The sequence below is a fragment of the Nannospalax galili genome, unplaced genomic scaffold, assembly GCF_000622305.1.
Source record: "Nannospalax galili isolate Female #2095 unplaced genomic scaffold, S.galili_v1.0 scaffold98, whole genome shotgun sequence".
Taxonomy (NCBI): domain Eukaryota; kingdom Metazoa; phylum Chordata; class Mammalia; order Rodentia; family Spalacidae; genus Nannospalax; species Nannospalax galili.
The window spans coordinates 1310920-1336592 of record NW_008342013.1 but is presented as its reverse complement, the minus strand read 5'-3'; the positions used below and the strand labels follow the sequence as shown (position 1 = coordinate 1336592).

Here is a 25673-nt window from a genome sequence, read left to right as displayed (position 1 = left end):
GGAGAAAGAGATACTGTAACTGATAATACTTGGGTCTGTTTTATATGAGAAGTCATAAAAAGTCTTGTTGATCAAGCAAGAAATTTCTAGTGACTTTTAAATTGTGAAATACTACAACCATTCTATCCAGAAAAAAGTGAAATAATTATAACAAAAAGAACTGAACATACTGTTCATAACAAATCAAATGAAAATCAAACCTCTAATAACTATTTTTCTAAGATTTTATTCAGCATAGAAACTCAAAGTCTTATTTAACACAGCTTAAGTCCTGTTATCTGTCCATTCCCTGGGTTTGAACTCCAGCACCACACACACAAAAAGTTATATAACTTTCTAGACTTTTGGGACTGACAGAAATTATTTTATAAAATATTTCATTTGTAGTAGGGTACTTGAGAAGGGTTTGAAGATATGCCTAAATAAAAAATTAAAGAAAATTAATAATTCAGTTGAGACTATGTACAGAAATATTAATAGCAGCTTTAGGATGTTAATTATGAAGCCCATCTAAATCAAAATATTACTGAAAAAAATCTCTTGGTATTTCTAGATTTCCCAGTCTGTCTAGCCTTCTGTACCCCTGTATTCTGTCCAGACTTCTGTACCCCTCTAGTCTGTCCAGCCTTCTGTACCCCTCTGTTCTGTCCAGCCTTCTGTACCCCTCTATTCTGTCCTTGCTGAAGCTGACTAGAAAAAATGCTCTGATTATTGTTTTTATTATGAGATCTGACTGTTGCTGATAAATGAGATTCATGTACATATATATTCCATACTTCAAAATGATACCTATCCTTAAATAGTTGTGTGCACAGGTTAAAATATGAAACTTTGTGTGAACTTAGAACAAATCTGATTGTTCAGTGATGAACAGATTTACTTTGGTAGAATTTAATTGAACCTATTAAAACTCACATTGAATTAACTGATATCAAGTCTTCTCATGTAACATTTGGATTATATCTGATGCTGAGTACAAGTTGTTTGTATTTTCAGCACTGTACTATTTTATGCAGATACACACGGTTTCCCCTGAAAGCATCTAGCCCTGGCTTTGGAAGAGGGCTGTGAGCATTCCTGTGTACAGTACCTGACCTAATCTCTTCTTGGAAGAAGTAGCATTGCTCTTGTTTCTTGATCATATTTACCTATTCTAATACTAATTAGACAATTTGAGACAAAAAGTAGGAGTCATCAATATCTCTTCAAACCATAGAATTCTACTTTGGAGCAATATTCTAGCACTGAAATTTCTTATTTCTAGAGATTTCTGAAAGTCTTTATGGATTATCCACAAAAATGCTCTTCAGCCACACAGAGACTTGACTCCCTCCATTTCTAAAGTATTTAGTTTACCATTTTCAAAGTATTAATATATACATAACATTACAGGGAGTGAGGGGGTAGCATAGGCGAGCAAAGCAGATGAAATGATGATCTGGCAGCATCAAATGTTAAAAATCCCTCTTCCTGGAGGCAGTTAATACAGAAATGTAAAAATGTCCCCATCTGTCTAAGCCATCGGTTCCTGATGTTGTCCCTGGAGGGAAGTGGCTGAAAAGTCATTTCCACCTAATGGGTTGTTAGTTTGCCTCTGTACAGTGGTAAGTTGGTGGTTGCAGCCCACTTCCTCTAAGACAAAGGTCTGTGTCTCTAAACTCCCATCACAGCTGACACTAATTGGCGTTGCTGTCGGCCCTGCACTGTGAAAGCAGGGCTGAGTGGGCAGAGTGGGGCACAGTGACGGGGCATGGGGCACCAAGGGGCCATGGCTCAGATTTTGCTAGTGGGTGTATTTTGATTTTCCTTCTCTAACCCCTTTTCATGAAGATTGTGTTATCTTCAGCATTATTTGTTGACTTGGAAAAAATCTGTTTGGGGCCCCTTTACAGAGCACCATGTCATTGGAAATAGCTTCACCTTGCACAGTGTGGAGACTCGAAATAGTGACACTTACTTAAAATATCTACCTTGAACAAATATGATTATTAATTATAAATAAACAGAGGATTTAGCTAAAAATTTTTGTCCATCTTAATTTTTTTTTTCTTAAGCTAGAAGCCAGAAGAGGGCATATTAGTCTTTTAAAAATGAGTTTGGAAGCCACTGGGCCCAATGCAGTTGCAATTGCTATAAATTAGGCAGAGACTCTGTTTTGTATTCATAGGGGTTAGGAGTAAAGGTTTTAGTTGCTACAGGGGTTTGGAATGACAAAATGTATGAAAGCAAATTAGGTCTCTTTCCTTAGAAATTGCTAAGCATGTCAAAACTTGATTACAGTGTATGTCTCCCATTCGTTAATGATTATATAGACAAGAAGCAAAGGAAACCTTGCTGATCGCCTACTCTAGTGACTGCATAAGGAGCTATGCTATACATTTTCTTCTAAAATTTACAGAATTTACCTGATGTCATTGCAATTGTAGGCAACTCTACTTTATTTTTGAGAAATTGGTAAGTAGTGGCAGTTGGGAGGAAGGGAATTACTGTGGGAATTGATTAGTCATATTAATCATTTATGTCTTTTCCCTGTAGCCACTTAAAAAATGAAAATGGATAGCCATTTAGGTGCCCAACCCTGCCCTCTGTGGCTTCCTCTTCCCTCCCTAGTCAGTTTTAGGCTTAGGAGTGTGGGGTGTGGAGGCTTGCTTCAGTTGGCTTGGAACTCAGCTCCCTGTGAGCAGCTCTGCTTGCTCTCTTGGAAAAGCTCGTAAGCCTTCCTGAGGAAACGGCTTACTTCACTCAAAAAGCCTCAGGGGATGCCCACATTTGGGGTTTTCCTTCCTTTCTCAAGTCCTTTAAGTAAAACATCTTGCATTTATGTTCATTTGTTCACTGCTTAGCATGGCCCTACATCTCTTATGGGTACCACAAAAGTTACAGGGCCAGGATGGGTAAGCCAAGTGAGGAAAAGAAATTGCTGTGCAAAATCTAATGGGAGAGGCGCCTTCTTGGACTTGTAACTGCTTTTGAAGCTCTGATTTGTTGATTGTGTTCCTGGGCCTCTGTATGTCTATAAAGTTTGAGAGACAATTCTGACATATACTTGTTATATTTATATTTACTAAGTATGAGTTTTGCTTTGCTTTGCTGTAAGAAGAGGAAACATTTGACTCAAAGTCAAAGAAGGTGAGATTGTACTCAGGACATTGATAAACCTTACATTTAACTTAAGGACTCTCTCATCCTAACTAAGTTGTTTAGATAATAAAACATGTACTATCACTATTTTACTGATCCCGAATTAAAGGGAAACATTAATTTCCATCAGAGCTGCTATTACACAGTCTACATTTCTAACTCCTCCTGTTTATATTTTGCTTTCTCAGACAAAAAGACAAAGTGCCTGGCCCCTGTGTTAGAGCTTTAAACTATGAACCTGGTGGAATAAACTTATACTCTAAGCTTATTAGCTGACAACACTATCAGATTCTTCATCCCTGTCCTTAACTTGAAAAAAAAATTAAACAAATAGGTTATAGAAAAAAACTGATATGCTAACTAATTGACACAGAATAAAAAGTACTTTTCACAGGGATACTCAAAATATTTTGTCAGCTAGAATATGGCTAGGTGAGCATTATGTGTACCCTATTCTAAAATTTGTTATATTTCGATATAGGCATAAAAGACTGAATTTGTCAGCAGATTATTTCTCTAAAAGAAAAGTATGTTGAGCTAATACCCACTTAAAGCTCTTCCATTTCTATCTGACTTTTTTTCTAAAACATGCTATCTGGCAACTCTGTCTCAGGACTAAGCAACTTGAACACAGGTAATATACTTTAAAATTAAAATAATAGCCTCACATTTACTAAATATGTTCAAACATAAAATACCAAGCATGCTTGTTAAAGGTCTGTGGACGTTCAGATATTGTTTTAGTGCAAACCATATTGAACAGTGCTTTCCTGATCCATTTATCGTTCACTCAAGTGGAACACACTAATTATACAAACAGGGTAGGAAATGGACATTTTAGAAACTATGAGGTACTTTGCGGAATATCAGTTATTGTCTAGTTTCATGAGCAATAGTGTCTATGATATCTATTTAGAAGGCCTTTGGGGGTATTTGAAATAGATAATGAAGTCTAGGTACAAGTTTCATAAATGGCATCAGAATTCTTAAATATGAGTGAAAGAAGTTCAACAAAACTTTATTTGCTATATTCATTTTCTTGTTCATTCATAGACAAGCCCCAGAGATGGTTTGAATCTGTTTGCTCATCTATTACTATACCGTGTTGTTCCTTGGTAGTCATACTGAGAAGGTAGGAACACTATAGTATATGAAAATGCTCTCCAAATAACTACTGAAAAGTTCAGATGAAGGAAAGTATTGAGTATATCTTAATATATTATTTTTTTCATGCCTTAACTATCACTCACCGTGAATCTGTCTATCCATTTGACCCTTTTGTACATAAGAAAATCAGATTGGTAAGAGTTCATCAGCCTATGCAGAGAATTCAAATTGACTCTTTCAGGCTGCTCTGTTCTTTTACTGAAAGATAGATTAGAAAAACCTTACTGTGGAGAAAGTGTTTAGAAGGGTGAGTGGTTTTAGCCATGACAGGCTGTTGTGTGTAGGCTTTTACTTACAACTGTCTCTGTGCCTTGCAGCACAAATCTCTACTTCTTTCTTCCTAATCTTAACTGAATTTTAAATCTGTAGTACCAATTACATCTTAACATTTTAAATTACTTAAATATTGTTGACATTAAACTCATATCTGATCAGTCTGCTTTAAAGTTCGCTTGGTGGGGGGGCAAAATTTGCCGTGGTTTCTTTTATTACAACTTCTGGTACTCTTTGAGATAGTAGACTCAGTGGAGGAATGAATACTTGCTATTGTTAATGTTTAGTGATATTTGTAGTATGAATGTAGGTTATACAGAAGGCATTCATTTTACAAATTTCACATGTAGTTGTACTTCTGTTGTTCATTCATTCATTCATATTTGAGCCAGAACCTATAGTCAAGGAAGAAGAGAGTCAACTGCAAAAACAAATCCACCTTAAGGAAGTAATATGGGGAGAAGATACATACATGTTTGGCTTTTTAAAAAAGATTTATTTTATTATTTTTATTTTATGTGTATGTGTGGTCTTGAGTATGTGTATTTGTACCATTGAGTGCAAGTGTTCATGGAGGGTCATATCCCCTGGAACTAGAGTTACAGGCAGTTTTTAGCCATGATGTGGGTACTGGGAACTGAACCCAGGTCCTCTGGAAGAGCAGCAAGTGCTCTTAACTGCTGAGCCATCTCTCCAGCCCCATGTTTGGATATTTTCAAATGGGAACTATCTCATTTAATTTCCAAATGGAAGCAGGAGGCACTGCCTGAGGGTCTGCACATTGCTTGTTTGTGGCAGAGCCAGTGCCTAGCTCTGAGTTGCGAGAAGTCTGTTTTTATTTTTTGTTTTCAGGCACAAAGAGATAAACTAGTTTTCAGAACTAGACAGATAGTAAGGCTGTAGGGGAAGCTCTTCTCTGTAGTGTTAGGCAGACCTAAGGTTAGAACTGTTTACTGGTATTGCCTAAAGTAACTACACATGGGGCCTTAAAGGAAGGTAGTTACTTCTAATGTCTCTAAACTGTCCTCACAGCAGTGGAGAGGCCTTTCTCCTTCAGCCCCGTCCTAGTGAGCTTCCCTTTGTCACTCTCTTCTGAATTAGGAAGACCTGGGGCACGGGGAGAGGACTTTTGAATAGCAGTTGCATATCATTACAAGAAATATGTGCTTATCCCTGGCATTTGTAGTTAATACCCAGTCACAAATAGATACTTTAGTAATTTGGCGGGGGGGGGGGATTTCTAGAATTTTGCAAAAGTTATGTCCTGTTAAAAGCTGTACCTGCCTTAATCCCCACCAGCATGATAATACATAGAAATATGAGTCAAAATAAATTATAAATTGATAGCTTTTTCATAATCTAGTCAATTCTGACTTCATAGAAAGGTGTTATGCAATCAAAAATTGGACAGATTAGCGTGCAGTGTCTAGCAAGCCATGTGAGTAGTAACAGATTTTACTTCTTTTAATTAATCTATGCTATCATTATTAATATCCAACTATATAGTGCTTGTTATCTAGACACCTAGGGTCTTTTCACTCAGAGGCACATGTGCCTGTATTGAGACCGATTGATGCTTTGTAGTATTTTTTAATGCTTTTAAATGTACTTTTAGTACATTTAATGAAGAGATTCAGTGACACTTCAAAACTGATATTTAGATCCCCAAAACCCTAGAGGACAAAATGGGGAAAAGAGGCATGAAATGAGAGAATATCACCTTGTTGTGAAAGTTACAACTGGCTTTGGATCAGCAGGAGCAGATTTATTCTCCATACTAATTATAGGGGCAGACAGGGCTGAGGAGATGGCTCCGAGGTTAAGAGCACTGACTGTTCTTGCAGAGGACCCAAGTTTGAATCCCAGTACCCACATGGTGGCTAACAACTGTCCATAACTCTAATTCCAGGGCCTCCAACACCCTCTTCTAGCTTTTGCAGATGCTCCACAACTCAGGTGTACTTAATGTGCATGCAGGCATGCCATTCATACACGTGAAATAAAAATAGTTATGTAAATAAATAAAAAAATTTTAAATTTAAAAAGATTATAGGGTCAGTACATACAGGCAATGCTTGTGTGTCTGGTGTATAAAGTACATATATAACCATATGTTTGCTTATATCCTACGTACAGAGTCAAAGAACACTCTTCTGTGAAATAATGCATTTCTTTAGAATTGTTGTAGATTTTCATAACTTTTTGAAAACATTTCTATTGTAAGCTTCATCAAAAGGGAAGCCAGGGTTTTTGTGTGTAAGTGTGTCTGACTATACATATGCATTATAAAAAAGTGAGTCTACTGTAATTACCAGTTTGCAGAGCGAATTCCTGCAGGGTTTGTACTCTCCCCATTAGTAAAAGAGATAAGTTGAAATGTATTAAAATTTCACTGTACAACTGGGAGTTTTGTTCACAGTAAATGTGTTAATGTTTCTTCATTGCTTGACTGTTTGTGTTTAAATTTAGGCAGCGTGCCCAACAGGGACAAAATTATAGGATAAAGCAATGTATAAAAGAAAATCCTTTGGAGAGCACCAATAAGGCCCTTTTTAAAAATAAGCAGTTACATATAATAACACATGGCAGCAGCCATAAAGAAAAGTTTTATCTGTCTATTTCAGAATTATTGGAAATTTTCTTTCCCTTGTGTGAAAGTTAAGAGAACCAAGCTTATGTCGATAGGTAATGTACTTTTATGTGAAAACATCTATTATTTTAGTCTGTGTTACTCCTGAAAAAAGGAAATGATTCCTTCTTGTTGACCTTGTGATGAAGAGAGGCTAATAGCATTTTGTGAGAGAAGTGATAGGTCACATTTTCTTCCCTAGTATAGGAATTCTTTCTAGTTAGGAATTTAATTATGGACTGTTATATTTTTGGAGCATTTTTTTTCTGTGCTTCTCTTTGTAGCCATGAACTTAGTAAATACAATTATTTGCATAGCTAGGCATTCTTTTTAAAAATTAATCTACAGCCACTATCACCTAGTATGAATGTGTAATGAAATTTATAGACATAGGATAAAGGCTGCTATTTCTCCACAGTGTACATGGATAGAAATACAGTTATCACTAAACACAGGCTACATAAGCTTCAGCCAGCCAGAGGAGCAACACGCCTTTCTCCTTTAAATGTTGAAAACATAGCTTATACTGTTTACTTTCTGTAATTTCTCCTGCTTGGGTTTCTATAAGTGAAAATGAAAGCTTTGTCAGGCAGATATTGAAACTGTCCACTTGCTGTCCCTGATATCTCCACGGGCCTAAAACAGCATAGATAAAAATTGTGCCAACTATTCAAAATATCTGTCCTCATTTTGAGATAATGCTGTCCTGGAAATCATGTTTTTAATCCTAGAAATCGTGTTTAGGTATGTGAAGCGGAAACTGAATTCATGTGTATGTTTCAGTTGTTTTTATCCTTAATGTGAACACCCTGTAAAAAAGGTATGAAAAGCCCCTTGAACAGTTCATGTTGTGTATTAGTTTTCCTTAAGATGTAGTTTGACTTTAAATGGGTTAATTCACTTCCTCGCAAGACAGTTAATTTTTATTTCCTTTTCTACATTCTTCTTTAAAACATGAACTTTTAACAGCTAGACCTTGAAGTTCTTCAGTCATTACTTTCTTTTGGCTAATTTGTAGAAAGGCACCATATGAAAATTGAATTTTTGATCTGATGGAGTGATTCTTGAGTTCTTATGAACCATTTATAGCTATCAAGTAAATTCTTCTTAGTTCATGGATTATTGACCCAATGGGCCATATCAGCTGCTTCAAAGATGTTATGGCCCATTATGTTGATTCAGCTGACACATATGTGAACCCAGTCCACATGCCCAAAACGACATTAACATTATACTGGAACACTCCTTTTTTCCCCACCAAACTTTCTATGTATTTCTTAATTTTCAAGAGTTAGTTCACAGTTCCTGACCACCATTACACAGGTTTGCTCAGTGATGTCAGCATTTGCTGGCAGCTAGCTGGCCTGTTCTTTGCTGTCTTCCTCCGTAACTATATGTCTCTTTGGTTTTTAAACCAATCTTTTAAAGAAAAGAGAGAGAATAATGTTTTTTCAACACTCAAGGACAATTTTACCCTTAGATGCTTATAGATTTCATAGAAATTTATGCTTTTTTTCTGAGCATATGGATCTGGTACTTTGAATTTGAGAAAACTACCATTAAGAAGAAATGATAATATTGTGTTTGTGTTTTTAAAAAATGCATTACCTGGGAGATTTCACTTGAAAAATTCTAGTGACTCTAGCCACTGTTAAAATGAAGATGTGCCTTCATTGATTGGGACAACGCTGTAATAAAGCCAGCACAGGCCTCAGCACAGACCCTGGAGATTCTACAACCTAACATAAATAACATATAAGGGGCATACAGCCTGTTCATCATACCATTATCATTATTTATAATAGGTAATATTTCTGTGATGATATCTGTATTTAGGCAAAGAAACATGTTTTTATCAGAGATAATTGTGATGCACAGGCATATATACGATGGAAAGTTCTACAGTGTTGATATGTGTTACTGTGGGTAAGATGCTTTATAATAAGCAGTGTGCTCTTGGGAATATCTTGTCTCATTCTCATTTTACAGAGTTTGACATTTCTTAATATAACCACTTAAATGCCATCAAATACTGTTCTGAGTCATTTTCTTTATCTAAAATATACCAGTGTTGGTAGAAAGTTCTAATGTAAGTTAACTACATAACAGTTTCCCTCACTTTTTAAGAGACCACTTCTTCCTCATTATTCAATGCTTACCTGAAGCAGCGGCTCACTTCCCGGTATAGCAACTAATTTTTAAAATTTTATTTGATTTTTTGTTTATTTTACTGTTTTTTATGTATTTCATACAAAACATATTATCTTTATACCGCCCCCCATCTGCGCACTCCCATAGCCACCACTTCCCCACTGGATTTCATGCATCCTGTCATTTATGTTAAGGCCTATCAAGTCAAATTAGCATACTCTGACATCTCCCGATACAAGTTTGTCCACTGTGTTTCCTCAATTTTTAAAGTTCTCTAAATTTTTATTTGTATAGTCTTTCCCTTCCTCGTATCTTGGCTCATGTCTGTAGAGTATTGCAATCTTACTGGAACTCATTGAGGACAGGGTGGCAAGGCAGATTATTTTTGTCTTCTTCTCGGATACAGGCAGAGTGGAAGCAGTCCAGCTCAGTAGTTGTGGCTGCTTATAGACTTCTTTAACCCTCTTTTTAGATGTTTGAAAAAAATATGTAATTTCAGGGACTTTGATGATTAAATGTAAGAATATATGTGAAGCATTATGTAAGCTTGGTGGCACTGCATAAACATGGACTATTATTAGTTTACAAAGTCTGTTTCTGTTGGCCTGGATGATTGCCATCTGAAATGATATAATCTAAGAGCAGCAACTTTCCTCCCCTGTGGATTCACTAGGGTGAATTTTTTACACAAACATAGAGGAGTAAATTTAGTCAGAAGGTGATTTACCTTACTCTCTTGTTTGGTAAATGGATTGATTACAGTGCTTTGGCATTTTAAATAATATAGCCAGATCCTTTTTACTGAAGGAAAAGACCAGTGAAATTACTCTACTACTGAGCCTTACACTCAACATGGGAGTTCTGGGTATTTCTTTCTTAAGTGAGTCCCCGGTATGCCATTTGGGAAAGAACAGTATCATTGACAAAATGATACCCTATACTGGCACACAAGTCTGGGGTTACCCCTATACCTCTGTGCCTGCTCACCAAAGTACAGAATCATTGTGTAAATCACATGCTTCTGAAATCCCAGGGCATAGATTTTCTATTGTCTTGCTTCTTGCTTAATAAGGAATAGATTTTTATAAAAAGTGTTTAAAGGTTCATAAATCTTCTTGCATCTCATTATAAATCCTTCCTTATATTATATTAGTAATTATTTTCATGAATGCCACAGAGAAATGTAATCACATTACCACCTTTCAAATTGCATTAGTGAAAAATGAATAAAATTTATATCAATGGAATACAAAATTGCTGATTCAACATAAAGGTAAAATGAGATGATTATTATTTAGTAGTAACATGATTTCAGGGTACTTTCACTCCTTATCTATAGTTATTTATTTTGCCAAATGCTGATATAGTTAGGATAGTTATTTTTTGTGGTGAGCTGTCTTCTTATTTTCAATTAAGTGATATCTGTAGCCATTAGAAGAATATTTTCCCTCTAGTTATGATATCTCAGATTCGTAAATATTCTCTAAAATTTGTAAGCATACAGGCGATAAATAGGATATCTTAATTGTTAAGTGCTAGGTTAAAAGATGAAATGTTTCACCCAAACTGACATGCCTGTTTTGTGTTTCCTAATATTATTAATTGCCTAGCAAAATAGTTTGTATTACTATTGGCCTGATTTAATTGGGAGGAAGCACATCCACATTCCGGAGCTTCCATGTGCTTTGATGCCGTGGAAGCCTGAGTATTTTCCTTATATAATTGGCTATATCCCGCTGTTGATTTTTGCTCTGAACTCCTAAATTATTTAAATGGGGTCTTCCTCATGTCGATTGATTGTAGGCTATGATCGTGAGGTAATGACTACAGATGCTCACTGGATCCATGTCTGTGAGAATCTGTGTACCTCTGTGTGTCCCTTTCTCCTTGTTTATGTGTCCATGCAGTCATAGGAATATTCATACTCATGTATAATGATACACCCATAAGTTTATGGTTTTCTCTCTTTGCTTCCTCCCCTTTAACCAAATTTGTTATTTTTGACTGAAGTAATTTTTCCTATCACTGTAAATTGAGCAATTCTGGAGACCTGTGTATGACAGAATTCACCACTGTCAGTTGCAAGCAAATTCCCTTAGAAGTCTTTAGAACTTTGATATTAATGTTGCTGAGTATTATAATTGAAAAGCTTCCCCTCCCCCTACGTTTTGAAAGAAGTCCTAGATTTTCTTGATAGATAGCAGTGTGACAATTATTTTGCATGCTGTATTGGGTTTTAATACTTTGAGAGAAGATATGTTTCTCAACGTAAGCAGCCGTGAAATCCCTTAGTTCACCTTGTTTAACTCATTTATTTACATACTGAAAATCTATTGGGTGAAAGAAAGACACCATGTGTACTATGCCACCTGGGGAAGGGAATCGCATAGAATTGGTGATTTAGCACCAATTTTTTAAAAAGTGGTGCAAGATACCCTGTTTTTCTGTATGAGTGACTTCATCTAGATACATTTCATGTACCATGAATTCACCCATTTAAAGTATTCAATTCAGTGAGTTTAGTATATTCCCAGCTATGTGCAACACTTGCTAGTCGTTTTGGGAACATTTTCATCATTGATAAAGAAACTCCAATATGTTTGAGCTAGGACTCTGTCCAACCCACACTCCAAGCCTTAGGCATCCATCAGTGTACTTTTTTAAAAATTTGTTTTTGTTGAATTTTTGTGTATTTTATACAGAATATCTCAAACAATCTTAATCATCTTTATACTCCTGTCCCCACCGGCACCCTTCCTTAGCCGTGCCCCCCCCCCCCGGAGCCCATATACTCTGTTATCAGTGTACTTTTATCTTTATACATTTCCCAGTTATGGATACTTGATGTGAATACTTCTTGCTTTTTAACTTAGCACAATGTTATCAAAGTTCATTCAGATTTCATTATGTATCACCTTTTCTTTTTTAAAATATTTTGTTATTTTTATTTTATGTGTATGAGTGTGTTACCTGCATGTATGTGAGTGCACCCATGTCATGCAAGGCCACGGAGGTCAGAAGAGGGCTTCGGATTCCCCTGGAACTGGAGTTAAGGACAATTTGTAGCCACCATGTGGGTTCTGGGAATCGAACCCAGGTCCTCTACAAGAGCAGTCAGTGCTCTTAACCTCTGAGCCATCTCTCCAGCCCCTCACCTTTTCTTTTTTATGGTCAAATAATATATCATTATAGGAGTGTACCTCTTTTTCTACTTGGTAGTTGAAGAAGGGCAGTGCTTTTTAAAGAGAAACTTCAAAGTAAGATTATTTTTTTTAATTTTTTTTTAGTATTTTTATTTTATGTGTGTGAGTATATTGCCTGCATGTATGTGAGTGCACTGTGTCATGCAATGTGGTGGAGGTCAGAAGTGGGCATTGGAGTTCCCTGGAACTGAATTAAGGATGGTTCACAACTGCCATGTGGGTGCTGGGAATTGAACCCGGGTCTTCTGCAAGAGCAGTCAGCATTCCCAACTGCTTAGCCATCTCTCTAGCACCCAAAGTGAGGTTTAAATCTTCTGATTTTTAATAGTAAATGGTGTTCAAAGGTCAGCTTTGCCTAGTGAATGTCTTTTAATTATTTTGAAAGCATTTATTGTGAAAATTATGTATTTCCTTTGTTCATAATTTTCTCTTATTTGAGTTTGATCATATATGAATTAATTGAATAGCCTTTTGTGTTCACCAAACTGTCCAGTGTTTAAATCAGTGACATCTGCCCATCGTCGAAAGTATAGGCAGGCCTGTGTTTTCAAATCATCTGACACATGTAGTCATAAGACTGAATAATGTGCTTCCTTTTGAAAAGACACAAAGAAATTTCAGAGCATACAGGTAAACTCATTTGGTACCTTGCTATTTCTTCAGATGACATTGAAAATAATTAGGCAAATATAAAGAACCTGTTTTTGAAAGTATAATTTTTCATCATGTTGAATTTTTTAAAAGTGGGTTTTTAAAAATATTTTTTAAAATATTTATTTTTATTTTATGTATATGAGTATGTTGCCTGCATGTGTGTAAGTGCACCTGTGCTGTACAATGCCCACAGAGGTCAGAAGGCGTCAGATTCCCCTGGAATTGGAGCAAAGAGGGTTGTTCACAGATGCTGTGGGTTCTGGGAATCGAACGGGGTCCTCTGCAAGAGCAATCAATTCTCTTAACCACAGAGCCATCTCTCCAACCCCAAAGTGTTTTTAAGTAGACAGAATAATTCCATTGTTTCTTAGTTGTTGTTACTAAGTGCATTGTGAGTAATGGCATTTGCTTTTTAAATTCATTTTTAATTTGAATTTTTGAGATTTTCATACAATATAGTTTCATGGTACTTAGATACCCTTCTCCATCCACACCTCCCCCCACTGCACCCCTACCCAATTTAATGAACTCTCGTATAAATAATATGGCCTGTAGAGTCTGATTTATATTCCTGAATGTCCTTCGGTGTGGTTCCATCTGTTAAGAGTTACATCCATGTAAGACACTCTCTCTTCCTCTCCCAGCAGTCATCAGTTGTCAAAAGTTCTTTAAGTTGGGTTGGGATTTCTTACCCACTTCTCCATATCTAAGCTGGGATTTTGTCTAGTTTGAGCTTGCATAGGACTTGTGCATGCTGTTGCTATTGCTTTGAGTTCATATGAGTAACTGACCAGCTGTCTGGAAAACTCCATTTCCTTGTGGTCATCTACCTCCTCTGGCTCTTAAAATCTCTGCCTCCTTTTCTGCAATGATCCCTGAGCCTTGGGGAGGCAGAGGTTTGAAATAGTTGTCCTATTCAGGAATAAGCGATCTGTGGCCTCTTGTTCCCTTCCACATTGGCCAATTGTGGGTTTCTGTATTAATAACCATCTGCTGCATAAGGAAACTTGTCTGTTGAGAGTTGAGAGATGCATTCATCCTATGTGTAAAGGTTGAATTGAAAATGTGTCTTACACTTATTCTCTGTGTTTGACCAGTTCCGAAACTCTGTAATAGCCTCCATCCTGGTTAGTCAGGTGGTCTAAGGTAGCCTCAGTGGGATGGAGCCAAGGCCCAAGGACTAAAGTTTATTTTTAACTCTTCCTGATCACAGGTGACATAACAAGTCCATTACAGCCATCTTGGACCTGAGTAGTGTCATCTATATTATAGTTTAATAAGCTGAGGATCTTTAGCTTTATAGAAAGCTTTATAATCACAGATAATCACTACTTGTAAATTTTGTATATACTAACTACTCAGGCTCAGATTTAAATCTTTGTATAAATACAGAGAATATACCTACCTTATTAATAGCTTCATGGTCAAAATTATATATATCTTTTGGGTTTCTAAAAAAAGAGGGCTTTTTGATAAGATCTTTATAACCATGGGTCTCTGGGGCATGTTCTAGTTCTCTGTAACTCACATCGTGTCTAATTTAAAAACTGGATTGTAAAACCCTACAGTTCAACAGTTCCTTTATTTTCTATTTGAGTTTTGTAAAAAAGAAAGTAAACTTCTTCTGTAGTTGTGTTATTTTAAAAAACATTTATTATTTTTATGTGTATGAGTGTATTGCCTGCATGTAGGTAGGTGCACCCATGTCAATGCAGTTCTTGCAGAGGTCAGAAGAAGGTGTTGGATCCCCTGGAACTGGAGTTTCAGACAATTGTTAGCTGCCATGTGGGTGCTGGGAATCAAGCCTGGGTCCTCTGCAAGAACAGCCAGTGCTTTGAACCACTAAGTTATCTCCCCAGCCGCTGTAGTTGTATAGTTTACATTAGTCACTAATAAACTTAGTAGTTGTTCATCCTTTTTTTTTTCAATGCTAAAAATTGTTCTAATGAATTTTTATGCAAGTGGCATCATAATATGGTTTAGAAAGCTGATTTCTTCTACAAAAGCAGCAACAGATAGGTGTACCTCTTTCAGATTGAATTACAAATACTTCTTTGGATGTTGTTTCTTTTCAATTAGTTTTATGAATCCATTCTCAGAATTAGGAGGTGGAATCAAGCTGAAAATAAAAAGGTGAGGCTTCTCACCAGCAGTTATTTCAGCCAATTGATTTATACTCCAGTGGACTACCTAAATTTACAGTAGGAACTAGTGAAATGCAATGAATGCTATTTTAATGATCAACTTTTTCTAATTTAGTTTTAGTGTATATCACATTCTTAAGTATCAAACATTAAAGAAATTCAAGTAAAATGTTATAATCTGATTTATAAATTCTCCTTATTGCCCTCGAAACAAACAAGGAAAAACTGTTTTTAAGAATTTTTAGTTACATGTGGGAGATTGGCCAGAGTTAATGAACACTTGAAGAGGGTCCCCACTGCATAGTTGTGTGTATCTGTGAGTGTGAAGAGAAAACTCAGAGCTGGGTTTTAAGATGCCTGCGCTGTGCTTTTTCCTACAATATATGTTTTATGATTGTGTTGCCTCGTAGCCTTAATTTGTCTTTTTTATTTTCTGTTAGATAATTTGAGTTATCATTTCCAAGTAAGGAATAGCTAACATATTTCTTAATTAGCCTGTGTATCATTCCTTTGTAAAGTATACCACATATTAAGTGAAACAATACGTGCTTTTCTGAGAAAAGCCATTTTGTGAGAAGACTTCTGTTCGGTTCCTGCTCACTCATACAGTTAGTCAGTGTAATGAAACAAAGAAAGTTGTTTTAGTGATGACCAGATCTAATACTTGAGTATATCTTTGAAATGTATCCAAAGTACTTCAGAATACATTCTCACTTAACAGTAAAACCTGGGTTAATTTTTGAAACCATGTTTTCCTATTTTGTATACTGTAGATGTGTCTTTTTTTGAAATGGGGTCTTGCAATATAGTGCAAATTATTGCTGAATGCCTGAGCTCAAGCAATCCTCTTGCCTCAGTGTCCTAAGTAGCTAGGACTGTGTGTGTACATTTGCATATGAACATTTCTAATTTAAATTAATTTTATTGCATACTTTATTTTCTTATAGGTAGAGGAATAAACTGAGTAGTAATTGGTAGACTGTCTCCTTCACTATGTCATTTTGGAGCATTAAAACAGAAATAATAATACTTGTGCTCAGCTTAGACTGTTTTATATATATCAAAGCATTCACTTACTCATTAAGACTAAATACATGTTTACACATCTTACAAGAAGTTGGGATTAAATTTAATACACTAGGGAGAACAATAAGTGTTAAAATAGAACCATTCAAATATATACAGAAAGTTTCTTGAGGTCATAAATGGTTGCCATTTATTAAGCTTTTACTGTTGCCAGGCCATGCTTTATAGCCATTACTTAACTTAAGTCTTTTGACAAAATTGCCATGTCAATTCACTGCAATCATTATTCAACAGATGAAAAAGAGCTTGGAGAATTTTCCTCCATCTGTGCCTCCCCCTTTCCTCTCCCTCCCCTACCCCCCCGTCGTCTTCCTCCAGATCTCATGTAGCTCATGGTGGCTTCAAACTCACTATGTAGCTGAGGATGGTCTTGAACTCCTGATCTTCCTACCTCTACTTTACAAGTGCTGGGATTAGAGACTTGTGCCACCATACTGGGCTATGTCTTTCAGTACCTTTGAGCACCTTTTATTTGCCAGTATGGATTGTAAGCACCACAGACACCTGCTTTATCCTCCTAGAGCTCTCTAGAGGCTTGTAAGACTCAAATAATAACACAGATCATTGTAATATTCATAATTTGTTATTAGTGCTATCCATTTTGTTATAGAACAGGAACTGCCTCAAATGGGAGACATAGCCATTCCCAGTGGGGAGAATAAGTCACTTGAAGGATGAACAGACATTGGGGGAAAGTGGAGAACACTTGGAAAAATAGGCAATGAAAAGGCCAAGAGGGGCTGATGAGGTGACTCAGTGGGTTAAGGTACTTGTTGCCTGATGACCTGAGTTAGATCTCTGGGACTCACATGATGGAAGGAGGGAAGCAATTGTCACAAGTTGTCCTCTGTCTTCCATGTGTGCCATGACACATGTACACACACACACACACACACACACACACACACACACACACTGAAATTTTAGAAAATGCAACACTGCTGTCAAAAACAAGAAATTGACAAGAGCACAAAGATAACTTGAGAAAAGCAGATGCCATACCGGAAGATTAAAGGTGCAGCACTTTGAAGGGAAGGTTCATTTGGACAGGGAGAAAGGAGGAATGGGTAAATTAATTAAAAGCCATTTTGAATAGACAAGGTGAGAGGAAACTGGAATTGGGGTAGTAACAGTGAGAATGGAGACAGAAAAGGCAAGGCTGGATGATTCTGAGAGGAGCACAGAATGTTAATGAAAACTGTCCTGTGACTGACTGCCTCTGAGCAGAAATAACCCTCAGGATTCCTAGTCCTTGGTGCAGAGTACTCAGACATACCTGGATTTGTAACTACTACTTGAGCGGCTTCAGGCCAGGTCCTTATTCATCATCTTAGTGCACACATTTGTGAAATAAAAGGAACAACAGTCTCAAGCTCATAATATTTCCTGAGAACTGTTATAATTGTAAATTACTTAGCATAGTGCTTAGAAAATGGCAAATATTCAATTGATCTAGCTATTGTTAATAACAGTGGACAGCTAAAAGTGATTGGGTTTGGACAGAGGAATTGAGAAGGAAGAGATGGTTCTTCTCAAACCTGTCTAAGGACTTCTTGACCTGGGGCCTGCCCTCTAAGCCTACACATACCAAGCTGCCAAGCCTTGCACACAGGGACACTGGTACCCATTTGTGTAGCGATTATATTTGAAGCCATAGGAGAGGATAAATTTGCCAAATTAAGAATGACAAGCCTGGCCATGAGAAACACCTGTGTTTATTTACAGTGGCAAGAGGGGTGTTGCTGCCAGACAGAGTTGGATGATCAGTCTCCACTGCTCAGGACCAAGGGGAGTTAGTGCTGCAAGCTGCATCAAAATCTAGGAGGATGAGGAGAGTAGGAAAGGGACCAAATGTGCTGAGAATGCTCTCACAGCATTTCAGAGTGCAACTCCACGAACCTATGGGACAGAGTTCAGATTTCAGTTACAGTGTAGCTTATGTGAGAAAGTGGAAAGTCGGTTGTGGCTTGCTTGGATTTCTCTTGTCCACAGTAAAGGCAGGCAGAAAGAGTAATTATTTTTAATGTGTTGCAGGTTGAAAATTCTTGTTGTTGAGTGGAGGGTGGGGGATGTTTTGTAGGGTAGGCTAGGTAAGGTTGGGTGGGGTTCCTGCAGCTCTACCATGGTCAACTTAAAGAATGTTTCCTGCAAAGAGAGGTGGGAACAGTCTAAATGAACTTTCCACATATTTCCTCATCACTGGACTTCAGAGCTTTTCATTCAGACAGTGTAATACATACAGCTGGATCTTATTCAGAGTACCCAGCAAAGTAAGAAGTACTCCAGCATTAGCTAAAGGCAGGCAGGCCATGAGCATGCTTGTAGGAATGAAAACCCCTCCACTTCTGTTGGAACACATGGACACTTTAAGGGCTTAACTGGATTTGATAGTTTATGACAGTCTATGTTTAAGTGTGCCCAAGTTGTCAAATGACCATGTTGATTCTGTTCTGTTGTGAATAAATAGTATTTCAAAGTATTACGCTGTTTCAAAAACACTCTTTAAAGCAAAACTTCCTTTGAAGCCACAATAGTCTCTTGCTAAAAATATTTGTTTAGACCATATTGTTTAGGTATATATAATTCCCTTAAGGAACAATTGTAGTCTATCTATATAAGTCTGAGTTTAAAACAAATATGCCTTCTGGAATCCATAGACATTCAAAATGGCTATGCTAGTGCTTAAGTGTTTATATAGAAAAGGGGTAAAGGTGTTCAAATGTTTATGTTTGGGTACATAAAGAAAAGAGAGTCTGAAAGTTTTCAAAAATGAAGCAGATGTATAAAGTCATGTAAGTAGTTCAGAATAAATGAATGAATGAGTTAGCCAGTGGTAAGATATACAGGTGTGTGTGTATGTCTGTGTGTGTGTGTGTGTGTGTGTGTGTGTGTGTGTGTGTTTGCGTGTATGGGTAAAACTAATCTGTAGATGTTGAGAATTCCAACACCTGAAATTGAGTAGGCATGCACAGAGATAATGTTAGGGAAAGAAAAATTCTTTAAACTTGCCTGACCCCTATCATAGGAACAGGAGTCAATTTAGTCTTAACCCTTGGTAAATAAAATTTGTCCCAACTATGTTAACAGTATCTAAAATACTGTCTACTACAAATGAGATAGTTTATATAAAAACCCAAATGGTTCTAGGAAGTGAGCCTTTGGAGTGTGTGAGTATAACCTTCAGGTACCAATCTTCAAGTACCTGACCTTCCCAGAGGAGCCCTGCACCGCAAGTCAGTCATCACTGTTCACATCTAAATCAGCGGAGAGTCTTTTCCTGGCAATTCAGGAGTCACAGGAGATTGTTAATAGGTGATTGATCAGGCAAAGTCTCTTCTGCATTTAGAATTTCCATGCATATTAGAACTTAACTATATGAGAAAATTTATTAACTGTAGTCTAGGAGCACAGGTCAGCTTTAGCACAATTCTTAAACCTAAATTTTTTCAATCATAAAAAGTTACACTCCATTTATGGTAATTTTATGTGAATTCACTGTATAATATAAACTAGTGAGATGATTTTTGAACATACCTTGTATAGAAATGAAAGAATCTTTGTTTCAGGTTTCTAAGATAGAGTTGTACTTTTCCAAGTGTGAACCTTTCATGTAATAGATTTTCCTATATTATATCTGATCTTAAAGTTTAAGCTTATTTTCTTATCAGTATTAAAATAAAAGGATTATTTACAATTTTTAAATAAGCTGGGTGTGATGGCACACGCCTTTAATCCTGGCACTTGGGAGACAGAGGCAGGCAGATCTCTGTGAGATCAAGCCCAGCCTTGTCTCCATAGAGAGTTCCAGGCCAGCTGTAGCTATAGGGACCCTATCTCAAAAAAGAAGAAAGAAAAGAAATAAAATTAAATAACAGTGAGGCTAGAATTAATAAGTCAAAGAAAGGCAACAACAAAAATTCACATAACTGAGAAGGGATAGTTAAAGAAATATGCTTGGTCTTAACTGGGCCAGAAGTGTCTTTCAAAATACATCTGAAAGCATTTAAATGAAATCTAGCAGAGGGATTTTTCTAATAAATATTTGTCTGCCGTGTTTTACTCTTACAAAGAGTCCCTTGAACGTTATCTTCTTAGAAGGTGGACGTTCTGTTTGGCAATATTGCAGAATAGTTCAACTCAGATAAACATATATATCAGCAACAGTCTTGTTTTTCTCTTTTGGCTCAGTTGCAAATCCAGTGTCTCTGTGGAATACATAATCCTTTATTCATACTCATCTTATTCTACATTTCTAGTTTAGAGTTGCTATGAATGAATGCCTTAAAATACTGTTAGTGGACGTGCTTTAGTTTCTTAATCATTTTCATAAATAATTTTAATAGTACAGAATTATTTTTAAAATTCTTCAGGCCTTTACTAACATAAAACCTTTAAAAATAGAAATGGAAATTATTTAAAACACTGAAGAAAAAGTACTTTTGAACAAATGCTGATGGTTTTTCTTTATTTTTCAGGCCATCCGTTGCACACTGGTAAACTGCACGTGTGAGTGTTTTCAGCCAGGGAAGATTAACCTGAGGACTTGCGATCAGTGTAAACATGGCTGGGTGGCACATGGTGAGGAAAATCTGGGCTCCTCTTCCTGTTCTTGTTATGTTCCTTGAATGTGTGTTTTTTTAGAGCAGTCATTGGCCTATAGAAGAGAGCGGTCAGCTGTGTTTCAAGTTAGTTAACATTCAGCCTACAGCTCTCAAACAGCACATTCTCTTCTCCAAGAACGACGGCTAGGCAGGCAGCTCTCAGCAGAAGGGTGAGATGTTTATAGGATAGTTGGGCAGTGAGGTTTGTACTGAGCGTAACAGCAGCCAGCAAGCACCAGGTCTAATGGAAACTCAAACATACCACAGTTGGCCTTTCAGGGCCTGAATCTTAGAGGGAAGCTGGCAAATCTCCTTGCTTGAGAGCTCCTCGATTACTACAAACCCTTGTCATATGCTAGGGCTGAGTTTATCCTTCCAGATGTTAAACTCTGCATGGGCTAAGAAGGGTAAGCAAGTGAACAGGGACACTATTTGGCTGGTATCTGAAAAAGTAATCTGTAAATACCCCCTTTCAGAGTGTGCCGGGATTGAGGAAGCCCACACTGTTAAGAGAGTGTGATCTGATCTGTGTAGGTGTCATTGGAGTGAGGGTGGTCCAAGCAAAGGTTGTAAGTGTAGAGATTCTTTGCCAGGTGCACAGAGCTGTTCCATCAACATGTCTTTACTGAGAAGGTAATATATTGTGTGTGGTTTATGTTTATTGTGTTTAGGTGAAAAGAGACATAGAAATAAGCAGACATTTTCTTCACTTCATAGACTGTATAATTTTTAAAGATAGGTATTGTTTATAAAAGAAACCCTGGCTTGGGATATTTTTGACAGCCTCGGGTATTGGCTCTTACATGGACATATTCTTCATTCCCAAATGGTGCCAAATATCCAGTGGGTTGTAGTTTTTATAAATGTCATGTTATTCTAGCAAGATCTGGGGTAACAATGCCAGGCCATGTCTTGAAATGCTTTTAATTTATCATGTGCCTCACTTGTTAAGGCATGTATGTTAGAGTTGCAGGAACCTCTCAGCCATGTTTCTGTGAGTATGCTTGGGACACAACCACAGTCTTATAATCCTTTGGGGATTATGCTTCATCCAAAAGGCCAACATCTGAAACCATACTCAGGCCAATCATAAACAGTAGGTAAACTGCTGCTCTATCAGTAGTCTGGGCATGTTACTGTGTTAGACAATTTCTGTTTTCTTCCTGTGGTAGTTTGCTAGGGCTTCCATCACAAGAAGTTCTGAACCCATCAGGAATCATGAGGTCATTGGGGGTCGTGTAGGCATAGAATATTCTGAGGCAACTGGGTGTCTTCAGCAATAGAAAGTGATTTTCTAGTACTTGTAGAAAGTAGAATTCCAAGATCAAGTTGTTATCAGAGTTAGTTTTATTCTGAAGCCTTTCCTTCTGGTTTTCATCTGCCTAACCTAACATGATCTTTGCCTCTGTGTGTACATGCCCATGGTACCTTCTTGTACTTCTTTAATTTCCTCCTCTTAAAAGAACACCAGTCAGACTGGACTCTGAGGGCCAACCTAAGGGTCTCATTTTTAACTTAATCACCACATTTTAAGGCCATATAGCCAAATTCAGTCACATTCTGAGATACTATGACTTAATTTTGAGGAAATACAATTCAACTCATGACACTTCCAAACATCATGCCTCCTCCCCACCCCTCAGGAATTACTGTGTGTTTATTTGTTTGGTTTTTGTTAGTGTTTGTTTTGTTTTCTTTAAATTTTTCATTTTTTTGGTGAAGCATTTCATTACAGCTTTAACATACTCAATAACAATTTCCAGAGCAAAGATACCTCTCTTTCAGAAGTGGCTATAAAATTTTTAGGTTCACAGTTGAATTAATACAGTTATACAATATTGAACTCAGGATAAACCCTGTAAGACATAAAATTGAATGAGTTTTTTGGTCAGAGGGACAGAAAGGACAGATTTTGCTCCTTGCCCGCCTAGGTTGACTAGTTCCAGGGGACTATGAGCATCTCTCAAAATGTCCTGTAACTGTGGTGAGTCACCTGTCCTCTTGATCAAGGAGGCCAAGGAGACCCCACAAGTTGTTACTGTTTGTTTTTAATCAGAGTCTTGCCGTGTAGCTCAAGCTGAACTCAAAATCTTGCTACTTCAGTTTTCCGAGTGCTGGGATTACAGACATGTACTATGATGCTTTGCTGGAGGTACTGTTTTACTAGTTAATAATAAGAGCTTATATCCCTAATCCATTAGTATGATGTAGACTGTTTTGAGGAAGAATGTGGCCCTCTCACTTAACTGTCATGTTATTCAACATGATCCTCAGTTTTCTGATATGTAAAGCCAACCTGGAAGTGTGGTTCAGTGCTAGAATATATGTTTAAACATTTGCAAAGCACTGGGTTCTATCCCCAGAGCACTCGCTCCAAATGATACTTCATAGTCTTATAGTGAAAATTAAAGATAAAATATATGAAATCTTTAATAAATATTCTGTGTAAAAATAACAAATTGCATAGCAGTTGAACAGTGAAGAGGGATTAATAATTAAACAAAGGGCTTTTATTTTCTATTCCAAAGCCGCCTTGTATTAGCCTCATGTATTTACTGTGGAAGTCTTGTGAGAATAAAAGTTTACTGTGTCACTGGAGTTTGTTTTAAAGTTTACTATGTCATTATAATTTGTTTTATCTCTCCAACCTCCATGTGCATATTACATTAGTAATATAGTTGAGAAAAAAAAAAAAACCTTCTCTATATTTCTTCCTTCCTGAACAATATACATTCCTCCTGGCCAATGATTGCTTCAGAGACTTTTTGAAAGATATTTTTTTCACCATCCTGAATGAGATATCTCTGGTATAGCAGACTCTGCTTTTCCTGCTGTATTGTTACAAATTCTGTTTCTTAAGATCTTATATTAGAGTTTCTCAGATATAAGCAAAATTAATGTTCATTATTTTCTCACAGTAATCACCTTGACCTTTCTTCTTTCTCACAGTAGGGACATATCTGTGCATAAACCTGAAATGCATGCAGGCAAGTTTGCAGAGCCTACCCTCCCCACCTTCGTTAGGGCAGATATGACAGCAAGGGTTGGCTCCCGGCCTTGGAGTTGGCATTGGGACGAGAGCACCCACTCATTTTGCCCCTAGCATTTCAATTAATTGCTTCATTCCCTCCCCCTACACAGAAACCCTGAAATGATGTCTCCAATTATTTCTTCTCGGAGGTGAGACATAGCAGTCTTTCTGGCTGCTTTATCCATACAGAGTCTTCTGTGTGGGCAAGGAGGAAATGACTTGGTCTTTCTACCCTGTGATTTCTCTCAAAAAACTGCTTGAGATGGCAGTGAGACCACCAAACAGGATTGTCTCATGGTAGCAGTGGATACATTCTACTTGTTACTTTGCTACTAAAAAAAGACAACCCCCCCAATATCTGCTGTTAATGAATAACCAAATAAATGCCTTACTCACATACTCACTTTAAAAGAAAGAAAATTGAAAATGTGATTTCTTTCAAATAAGTGTCTTCCTGACTCTCCTTTGTCATCAGTTCCCAGGTGTTACATTTGTGCATCAGTATGTAACACGTACATATGCACATGCACATATTCAGACACAGGCAATTACACATGTGTGCATCTGTGTGTATTTGTACACATACTCTATAGCCTTCCAGATGGCTTCTTAGGCTTACTTGAATTGATGACATTAGCTGCAGTCATTTTATTACAAAACCTGGGCTTTGAAATAGCTTAGGAATTCAAGAATTCCTTCTTTGAAACCCCAGCAATAATGGTTTCTATAGCACTAACTTTTAGCACTAATGCATTTATTTGGGTGGGAGCACTCAGAACAGTTCCTGAATACCAGTAGGTATTTACTACTGAGCAGAAGTTAATAAAAGATTTCTTATTCCCCCCCTTTAATGAATCTTAGTTCTTACGCTTTGATAATAGAAAGCAAGGTCCGTTAAATTTAACTTTTTAAGAACAAACTTTTTTTTTTTTTTTTTGGTATAGAATGTCCATATGATATAGATAGTAACTTAGTTGTTGAGTTCATGATTTCTGTTCAAAGCCCTTGGATAAAGATCGCTAACATACTGCCACCTAACTTGTTTTACTCCTGTATCTTTTATCCTAATTCACCTTGCCTTCCTATACAATTTCCTCATTTGCCTAAAATGATCTGAATGAATCCTGGAACTTGGATTCCTGTGAGGCCAGCTCTTGGTTCAAGAGTACAAATAAAATATCAGAACATGAGCATTAATAGGTTTCTTTTCTGGTGACATGTTTTTGTTAGTAGAATTTCAGTTTATGTTTTAGCTTTTTCTCCCAATACTAGACCTTTAATTCAACCACTCAAAGAGTTGAGTCTTCATTCAAGAATTTGACAGAATCTTAAGAATTATCCTGTATTACCTGAATATACTCGGTGGTGAGTGGGGATGGATGGGTCTAGGAGGATTCTGTCTTGAGGGATTAGCTATCAGGAGAAGTTTTAGAAACAGAAGTTGTTGTCTTTTTAAAAAATGGAAGCTGTAATTGATAAATTATTTTTATTTGAAAATTAATTTTAGTATTCATAGTTTAGATGAAGACTTTATTTTTGAGCCTTTAAATTGAAATGAAGGTAAATATAGTAGTAAAAATAAACTAAATTCAA

At 36.9% G+C, this 25673-nt stretch overlaps 1 protein-coding gene across 15 annotated transcripts in view; it reads left to right on the top strand.

Moving 5' to 3' along the window:
• Bnc2 (basonuclin 2) overlaps positions 1–25673 on the top strand; it is a 435111-nt gene that overhangs the window by 265655 nt on the left and 143783 nt on the right. For all 15 annotated transcript variants that reach the window (XM_017799278.2, XM_029565769.1, XM_029565767.1 and 12 more), the window contains one exon: positions 20924–21026. In XM_017799278.2, the coding sequence (XP_017654767.1) occupies positions 20924–21026 (103 nt within the window). The remainder of the gene's footprint in view (positions 1–20923; positions 21027–25673) is intronic.